Source organism: Cupressus sempervirens, chromosome 3 (genome assembly GCF_028749045.1).
Source record: "Cupressus sempervirens isolate cs-2001-9-10 chromosome 3, ASM2874904v1, whole genome shotgun sequence".
In the NCBI taxonomy this organism is placed as follows: Eukaryota; Viridiplantae; Streptophyta; class Pinopsida; order Cupressales; family Cupressaceae; genus Cupressus; species Cupressus sempervirens.
This window is the reverse complement of record NC_143120.1, coordinates 1,034,612,730-1,034,623,036: the sequence shown is the minus strand read 5'-3', so window position 1 is coordinate 1,034,623,036 and position 10,307 is coordinate 1,034,612,730. Positions and strand designations below refer to the sequence as shown.

Here is a 10,307-nt window from a genome sequence, read left to right as displayed (position 1 = left end):
GTATTGCTAGCTTTTTATGCAAAACTGATTTCGGCTGGCACCAATAATACAACAGAATCCATAGCTCTGTTGGAGGGGCTGATCTTGGCTAAGTATATGTCCTTTACTTTCTTGCATATAGAAGGTGACTCTTCTATAGTTATTAATGCATGTATATATTCATAGGAAGATCAATAGATGGTATTTGGATTGTACTTTCCAGCATATTTGGAATCTCATTGATTCTCTTGATAGTTATTTGATATCTCATGTATTTAGGGAGGGTAATGCTATAGCTAACAATCTAGAAAATATTGGCTGTGATGGTACAATCTTGGATTCTCGCTCCTCTAAATGTATGCTAGATAGGTTTCCTTGTATTGCTTCTATCATTATGAGTGAATCTTAAATATTTCCTTGTTGGTGGGAATTACTAGTTTTGTGGTTACATGGTTAGTATCACTAGGTATGGTTTTCATATGCATATATATAACCTTTTTTGGTTTATGTGTGCATACATAATGGTGGTATTAATCATGTTAGCATTGGGCTAGTAATTGGCATCAAGCGGGGGAGGTGTATGTTAGGAGTTATTTCGTTTTTCCTAGTTGGTGTGAATTACTAAGTTAGTGCTATAATGTTTAATGCCTGTTGATATGATTTTTTATGCATATCTTAATTGAAAGTGAGCAGGCAAATTTTTTGTATTATTCATTCTAGCATTGGTTTAGTATTTGACATCAAGTGGGGAAGATCTAATTGACTCAATGATGGGTTGTGTGTTCTCAACTATTTTTTGAGGATATATCAATTGTACCTTACAAGATTTCTTCATGATGTAGCCTAGGTGACATCTTCATTTATGAAACAAGATAGTTTTTGCCTTATTCCCTAGTGGCATCATATTTCATCATATGTCAACAATTCTTGTTCTCCTTCGGATTTGATCTTACAAAGATTTTGTACCTTATCATTTTTTATTCCACAACAAGCATCTATTTCATTTATTTGGGGTGTGTGGTTAATTATTCTTTCATATATCACTCTGCTGATATGTACTAAATTCATGGGAACTATCTTGCATTTTCATTATGTAGGTTTTATTTCGTATCTTCCACTTGTGTGACCAAAGCAGTGTTTTCATGAGTACGATTGTATATCTTTTATCATTATGGTTTTCAAGTGGGATCTTTTAGCATGTTGGCTCTTGATATTCTCATGGTTTTTTGGGTGGTTGCTTTTGGATTTTGTTGTTTTGTGCTAGTCTTCACTGTTGCTTGTTGCTTAATCATGTTGAGTCAACAAAGCTCACTAGTTGGAGTTAGTTACCTAGTGGATGTCTACTCGACCTATTCTTCTCTTCATATGGAATATTATCCTAGGAATTTTAGGATGTTTTTGGAGCCATAAGATTGGAAGCAACCTTTTCTTGGCTGTATTAAGGATGATATGTTAGCCACATTGTTGTTCTGTGATCATCCTCACATTCGTAGAGGAATCAAGAGGATTATTGGGAATGAGATTTTATTTCCTTTTGGTAAAAGATTAATATATCCTTCCCACATTCTATCAATTTTTCTATCCAATGCTATGAATTTATTACAGTCTCCATTTCATATGGAGTTGATAGTTGCTCGATTTATTAGACCGGTTTATCTGCATGAGGGCAAGCTTACTAAAGCTTGTCAGAAATATGATCTCTGGAGTGGTGCTGCCCTCATTGGGAGTTTTTTTCACCATCACGCTCTCCTTAATAATCATGATGTTTACATGGTTTATGAGAGTATTAAAAAAATCTCTTGAGAGGCAATCTTTTCATCTAGTGAAAGCTGTATTGCAACAATTTGGTAATGGGTTACCCAAAAAATATATCAACAATGTGCATCAGGTTGTCTTTGCTTTATTAGATCTGCTAGAGCATGAATCATTTTAGGCATCTATTCCATTTGCTGCTCTTGCAATTAATCCTGCTACTGCCACTCCCGATCTTACTCTTGAGATTGGTAGTTTTGTTCCTATGGTAGGGGATACAGAAGAATAAGTTTTTTTGTTGGTATTTTTTTGGTTTTGTGTTTTCCACAATTTTTTTGTGCAGGTTTTTTCATGGGGTTGCACTAGACTTCCGATGAGCAAATGGTTGGGTTGTTTTTGGCTTGGTTTCATAGCAATCTTTGGCTAATATTTGGTGGCACTTTGTATAGATTATACTTCTTTATACTTGTACATTCTAGCTAAATGCTTCTTCTTCTCTTCTTCTTTTGATATACATTGTAATTTGGAAGTCTCATGCCTAGAAAGTTATAACCAGGTCTATGTAACTTCCATATTCTTTCCTCTTTCCTTCTCTTTTTCCTTCCTCTTGATGGGGTAATGAATAGAGTTTTTGTTCCTGATTCTTTTCTTTGGGAGCTCTGTATCTTATAATCGGTATAAAATAAAATAAAAAATAAATGTAAAGATTAATAAAATTATATATATATATATATCAAGTGGCTCTGTCACTGTTTTCAAAAAAAAAAAAAAAAACTTTACCAAAAGTAGGGAATGTATTCTGTACATAAACGAATATACATGCAAGAACTGAATCAAATTTACATTGTGTACTCTTAGTCTTCCTTATTGCTCCCAAATTTTCTGACAACTGTTGCATCTGCAACTCAACAAGGTCATAGGTATGATCCTTCTTAATTATCTTGTAGCCCATGTCAACAACAATACATGGTACACTATTGAGCTTGTTAGGTTGATAGAATTTGTGTGCTATAATCCTCACTACAAAAGAAATTAGGGGATCTGAGATAGTGTCAATTATCATTCCTTGTTTGTTCCACAATACCCTTGTATTTTTCTCAATAACTTCTTTTGCTTCATTCCTCACGGTTTTAGGTTGGTCTGGGTTAGATACCCTATTACTCTATGTACAAGTTTCTTTGTGATCTTCACCAGTCCATTATCCAACTATATATAATTATCATGAATTCTGCTTAGAACTATCTTTATCCATTCAGTTTTGAAGACATTGGGAAAATCTAGGGCATGGGTTAACCCTTTTCTCTCTACAATTTTGAATTCAGCTTTCAATGCTCCATTTCCACATAGTTTCCCATAGGTTTCCCTAATCTCCATATCACCTATGCTACCCACCTTGCATGTGTATCAACATCTCAATCTTGAATCATTAAAACTCGAGGTGGTATCATCGATAACATACCAAATGGATCTTGCTTGTAAAAAAATCAGGAATCACTCTAAAATTTGGTTGTTTGATCTCATTGCTTATTAATTGTACATTCAAAACTTCTTTACTCTTTTTAACCTTAGGAGTTGAAGAACTAGAGACAATTTTGAAAACCTAGGGTTTGCAAAAATTCAAACTGCGTAGCTTGGCACATGATAAATACCTTTGAGAACCTACTAAGATGATGTTTAGAAACTATTTAATGTTAGCAATCCTATTTACCTCTGATGTTTTCTCTTCCAATCTATTGGTCAAAATCCTTTTGCCATCTTCAATCATGACTTTGTCTTCTTCAGCTTTCTTTTTCTGCTTCGTCACCTTACATAGTAATACTGATTGGACTTCTTGTTCTATCTTGAGATTTTTGACCTCTTCAGTTAGGGTTGCACTCATTTCCATCAGATTTGCAACTGCTGCATCAAATTCACTTGTGTTTCCATCTGCAAACAATTCAGTAGTGTCAATCTCTTGATAATGTGTGTCATCTTCTTTAGTAGCTATTTCCTTCCTTCTTTTCAATGATTGCTTTAACTCATTTCTTGCTTCATTCAATTGATATAGAGAAAGTTCTATTTCAATCTTCTAGTTCTGAATAGTCTTTCCTAACTTGTAGACTTCCATCTCCAAGATCTTTCTTCAAAGCTGCAAAGCTTTACTTTTAGAGAATTGGGCTCTGATACCAATTTTTGGAAATGCAATAGGGAAGTAAACTCTTGCGGAGGGGGGGGGGATGAATAAACACTTAAAACTTTCAACCTCAAATACATTCACCAGACATCCATCTCACAATCTATGCATATAAACTAAAATACCAAATTAAGCATATACATCCATAACATGAAAGTAAAACATTCAATACATGTATGACACAATATATTTGGTTACCTAGAAAGCCTCCAAGGACAAGGTAAAACTGGGGTGGGGATGACACCCAAAAATCTTCACTACTGTAGTAATAAGTGTATTCAATGAAGGTTACAACGTTTTGATCATGAAACATGATCTACCTTATGAAGGGTCTGCCTTGTTAAAGGCTTACAAAATTGTTAGATCTTACCCTGTTAAAGGATTTCAACACCCTGTTAGAAGTGTGCTTAGTAAAAGGACTTTAACTTACAATGAAGTAAGCACCCTGTTAAAGGATTTACAACAACCTGTTAAGACTACTCCATTAAGAGATTTAAGTGATTCACTTGTTAGAATGTTTCAACAATTATCCTTTCGTTAGCACTCTGTTGCTTGATATCAGATCACCTCTTTTCTAATGTATACTTGATCCTTCCTGATTAGATGTATCTCTACTGTCTTCTAATTCCTTTCCTCTATTCTCCTCTAACTGATTCTGTAATGTAGCTCAAATTACAACTCCTTAGTCACCATGAATGATCTGTTTACGCATGCAAACTTCTCTTCAATTTTTCTTATGCATGCATACAAAGTTTAGGGTTTGTCCTCCTTAAGAAGACCTAGGTGACTTAGGGTTAGGTATGAATCAACAATAGCGATTCACCCATATTGCTACTTAATTCTTTCTTTTTTTTGATTGGATGCATGTAATGCATAGGGATTCACAATTAAGATTCATCCTTATCATCTAAGATCACAAAACAATCCTTAAGTCGGCCCAAAAATGGTTTACATAGAAGTTTGTGCTATTACAAACAACTATGTAAAAAATGTATAACTCAACACTTGAAGTACCTGACGCTTGACATCAACTGCAACTTCAATGTTGTAACTTGACCTCTAAATGACTTGGCTTCCATTGATCACCCAACATTTGAATAGCTTGGCACATACTATCTGTTCGACACTTGAGTGACTCGACACTTACTAGTTACTCAACGCATACTAAGTATCCTTCGTTTGGCATATACTATTTGACAACTTATGCTCGACATGTATTACTTGTTTGGCATGAACTAAGTAAATGACTTAAGTATATTGTCACTCATATGTCAAAACCAATCTGAGATTAACAAATAGAAGGCTCAAGAAGTATATCTCTTTATACATATTATTAGCTACATATGCTAGTTTATAATATTGCTATTCAAATTCAATGTATAACTTTGTAGTAATTTACCAGGATCCATTTTTTATAACAATAAGTAATACATTTTTTGATGACCATAAAATAGAGTGGTAGTAGTACATTGTATGGTTTAAACATCACACACTAAGATTTGATTCTTAAGTTAAAAGTGTTAAATAGTCAAAGTTGACTTATTTTTCCAAGCTTAATTTCTTCCTTAATATATGATTTTTAAGAACGACCATAGTACAAGGCCAAATACCAAACAAATATAAAAGACCTCTTAGCTTTTGTTTCAAAAACGGGGTACTCCTATGTAACCTCTCCAATTCGTAACTCCAATGAAAAAACAAGTCACCTAGAAAAACAATTAATAATACACTTAATACTCATTATTAATAAAAACAATAAATAAAATATTTCCAAACCCGTTCAATAACCTAATTGCAGGAGTCCATGGCACTCAAATATAAAATAACGTCGAAGCGGCAGAAAATCATCTGAACAAGTTAGCCATTGGCGTGCATCAAATTTAAAGATTTATTTGGTCGCCCCCAAACATCCAAGCCTGAAAGAAAAAGCGCATATTCATCCACGTCTAGCTATAAAAAGACCAGAAATCTAAAAAATTGTTCGAGTTGTTCATCAGTTCTTGGAAAAAAACAATATCACAGCCGGTAGTTGCAGCAGCTCTTGACCAAAACACTCTGCGTATATCACTCAAACACAGCAAATTCTCTCCTCACATATAAGAAAGAAGACTATCCATGAAAGCCCGTCAGTGGTACCAACATCATGGCCGATTCAATCCGCATGAAAATTGTACTTTTGCTTCTGGTTTTAACGTCGTACAAAATGGGGTTTTTACATGCACAAGATCTTCCCATTTTGACGCCCCATTACTACGAGAAAAGCTGTCCCTGTGCTTTTCCCATCATAAGAAACGAGATGCACCTCGCTCTGCTTAAAGAGCCTCGCATGGCCGCTTCTCTCCTTCGCCTTCACTTTCATGATTGCTTTGCTCAGGTGCTTCTTTTCTCCTTCTTTCTACTTGTGTTCTTCTTTTTTTCCTGGTTACATTTGGAGGGATTAAGGGGAGTGTGAATGAAATTCAGGGTTGTGACGCTTCTTTGCTTTTGGACGACACACCAACATTCCGAGGGGAAAAGACGGCCAATGCAAACATCAATTCAGCGAGAGGCTTTGATGTTATTGATTTGATTAAAACTAAGGTGGAAAGTGAATGCCCCGGCGTTGTTTCTTGTGCGGATATCATCACCATTGCTGCCCGGGATGCTGTACTTCTGGTATGCCCACTAGTCGATTGAACAAATTTATTGTTTTTGTTTTGTTTTGTTTTTGAAATCAGTTATTCTTAAGAAGAATCAAGTCTTAGCGTGTGATATTTAAGTTATTAAGTTTTGTATCATTTTCTACTAAATGATGAAGGAATTGACATTTTAGATTGCATTTAGCGATCTATTATAATATGTTTCAGATCACACTTAAAGATCTATTATCAGGAAAGTCTTGTATCACTCTCTTCTTTTTTACTCGAAGAATCAAGATTTTAGATTACACTCAAGATTATAGATTATGGTGCAAGAATTTGATGATCTTGTTGCTCAGGATCGAGCTCCTTGTTGAGCTCTCCTTGTTGTATTCCTTTCTATCTTAATAAATTTATACCCCTCTTTTTGCAAAAAAGATTATAGATTACACTCAGCAATCTATCATTAAAAAGATGTTTCATATCAGTCTTTTGTTTTCAATCATATTCAATAATCTATTATACGAAAAAAGTTTTTAATTCTTCTTTAAGTTTTGAATCACAATCAGTGATCCATCATTAGAAAGAATTCTCTATCATTCTTAATTCCAAATCCTAGTCAATGATCTATCGTCATATAAGACTTCATTAGGAAGAATTCTCTCACTCTTAATTTCAAATCACAGCCAATGATCTATCATCATATAAAATTCTATTAAATAGAATTCTCTATCACTCTTATTTTCAAATCACTGTCAATGATTTATCATCATAAAACTTTATTAGAAAAGATTCTTTATCACTCTTGATTTTAATAAATGACAGCAATGATCTATCATCATATACCTCTTCTTCATGATGGATCATTGAGTGTAATTTGAAATATAAGAGTGATTCAAAAACTATAAAGTTAAATCTTAATAGCAACATCATAATATGAGAGTGATACAAAACATATTATAAATGGTGGAACATTGAGTGTGATTTGAAACATAAGAATGATATGGAACCTCTTCCCGATGATGGATAGTCATCTGAATGCAATCTCTTCCTAATGATAGATTGTTGGATGTGATTTGAAACATAAGAATGATGTGAAACAAAACAGTACAAAACAAGTTTCTTATGATAAATTGTTGGAAGGGACACAATACCTTTTTTTAATAATAAAATCTCTAATTTGTATGATGATCACATAGATCATTGAATATGATTAAAAAATAAGAATGATATGAAAACTCTTCTTAAGAATGATATGAAAATAAGAATGATAGAAAGTTATAGAAAACCTCTTTCTTATGACAAAATTATTGAATATGATCTAAAACATTGCAAAAACATGCGTTGATTTCAAAAGCAATCTTCTAAATTCAAACTAATAAAACAATTAACATCGTATTCATGCAGAGTGGAGGGCCTTACTGGGATGTATCTTTAGGCAGAAAGGATTCAAGAACTGCAAGCTTGAATGAAGCAAACAACAACATCCCAACACCAAACTCAAACTTACCCACTTTGATCACATCATTTCAGAGGCAGGGACTTTCAATTGTTGACATGGTGGCACTACTTGGTAACATAACAAAGAAATTTTGAATTTTTCAAAGAATTTAATGTAAGTTGTATATTGATGTGTGCAAGGCAATGCAGGTGGTCACACAATAGGGAACGCGAGGTGTCAGAATATAAGGCCACGAATTTACAATAACAGCTTAAACATGGCTTTTCCTGAGCCACATCTATCCCTGGTTAAAGCAGTCTGTCCTCAAAGTGGGAATGACAATGGTGTGTGGCCTCTGGACTTCCCAACTCCAATTTTATTTGACAATTCGTATTACATCAACATAGTGAGAGGATTGGGATTGCTCAATTCTGATCAGACACTTTATTCACAAGGGAGTGAGACGAAAGAAATAGTTGATTCCTATGCACATGATCCTTTGGCATTTTGGAGACAATTTGCTGAATCAATGGCGAAGATGAGTAACATAGTTGATCCTATCACTTTTGCAACTGGTGAAGTTCGAAAGAATTGTCGCACATTGAATGACCCATTTTGATGTTTGAAAGCTTAACCCCCTGGAACAACATATATAGTTAAGAAACAATACAATCCTTCATTTTAGTACAAAGTAAGTTTGAGATCTAAAAAGATCTTGACTGTTTGATTCATAATACAGATGTTAATTTCTCAGTAACATACAACTAAGCTATAACCCAATAGAGAATGTAACACCCAACATAGAATTATGTTAAGAAAATCAAAAATATATACCAATTTTAATCTATATGCACATTCCAAAATTTGCTAGTATTGCTTTAATATCTCTTATTTGTTTCTTCTGATTCCGTTTCCACTTGAAGTGGGCTTATTTTTGAAGGTTAGATTTTCCATTATGAAAAGAGCAAGATATAGAAGTAAATATTTGTCTCACACAAAATTGTGTTTATTTAAATGGTTTTATGGAAGTTTAAAGGTGAAAAATTATGTTAATTTGTTTTGTATATATTTTGATGAGTTATTTTTAATAGTGATTATTATAATAGTATGTATTAATATGAAATTTCATAGTATTTGAAATTTAATTTAATTCTATATATTGATATATATGTTTGGAATTTTTTTTTTTTAAAATTATTATTTTTGTTTAGGTTTGTAGTTATAAGTGTCTTAGAACTTAGTTCAAAAAATATGTACTTGGTTTCAAAGTTAATACATTTTGATTTTAACTTGAATTCAAGACAACTCTTCCTTATAACTTCTTATATGTTGACTTAGGTATGAAATTTATTAGTTTGTGTATTAGATGTTGTATAAAAGGACAAGTGCTATTTTCATTTGAGGATTAGAAAATCATTAGAAAGCTCATGTTCTAACTTGTATTATCATTCAATGATTATCACATATAATCAAAGTTGTGTTATAAACCCAAATAAACAACATAAGAAACATTATATATGTTTTCTTACTGTCCGTAATTATTCACAACAACATGTTGAGTCAATCAAAAGGTTTGACCAAAGAAGAAACATCCTTATAAAATCTCGAGTCACTCTATCAATGCCAAACCTTTTAGATAGAAAATTATAAGCCTTTTTGAGATATCAATTATTTGCAAGTCTCAAATCTATTAGCATGGTGAAGATCTTCAATGTAAAAGTAATGTAGAGCATCAATGACATAAAGGTGTTAAATTGCTAAAAAAATATTATAATTTTCCACCAAATTTATTGCTAAGTATCAATATTTTTTATCTAATTAATATAGTACCATTAGCAAACACAAATTAAGGTAATTGCTTTTGTTGATTATTTTTGTACCTATCTCAATTCTAAAATGGATCAAACTTTAGCTCATTATAGGATAATTGTTAATATGAATGATAGAAATCATATTGAGTAAAATGATTTTTATTAGTGCACGCACTAGGAATTAATAGATAATATAGATTTATCTTTTGCTATTTAGTAAAATTTTTCATCATAATTTTAATTTTAGATATGGTTGTTTCTCTTACTCAATTTATTAATTTAGAATTTCTTTATTGGTGAAACCTTTTATTTTTATTTTTATCTTTATTTTTTTTTTAAATTTTAAATTTTTATTTTTAAAGGAATTAACTTACTAATATATAAATGCATTTAGTGTATCCTCCTCCCACCTAAGCCTATTCTTACATTTACACCCTTTCTTTACATGTTTATCATCAAATTGGTAGATACATGGTAACTAATAATCAATTTCTTTTATCTACTACCACCATACTTACAATGCCATCCATTAC

General features: G+C 32.6%; 1 protein-coding gene across 1 annotated transcript; it reads left to right on the top strand.

The window, feature by feature from the left end:
* Positions 1-6,001: 6,001 nt before the first annotated feature.
* Positions 6,002-8,810, top strand: LOC149570267 (peroxidase 11-like). Its single transcript, XM_089822903.1, has 4 exons — positions 6,002-6,278; positions 6,368-6,559; positions 7,930-8,095; positions 8,173-8,810. Exons 1-4 carry the CDS (start codon positions 6,048-6,050, stop codon positions 8,580-8,582), a joined length of 999 nt encoding a protein of 332 aa, XP_089679029.1. The 5' UTR covers positions 6,002-6,047; the 3' UTR covers positions 8,583-8,810.
* Positions 8,811-10,307: the final 1,497 nt, after the last annotated feature.

Coding starts and splice junctions, on each gene's coding strand:
- LOC149570267 (XM_089822903.1), top strand. CDS start 6,048: ATGGCCGATTCAATCCGCATGAAAATTGTACTTTTGCTTCTGGTTTTA. Junction 6,279..6,367: donor TTCATGATTGCTTTGCTCAG/GTGCTTCTTTTC, acceptor AATGAAATTCAG/GGTTGTGACGCTTCTTTGCT. Junction 6,560..7,929: donor CCCGGGATGCTGTACTTCTG/GTATGCCCACTA, acceptor GTATTCATGCAG/AGTGGAGGGCCTTACTGGGA.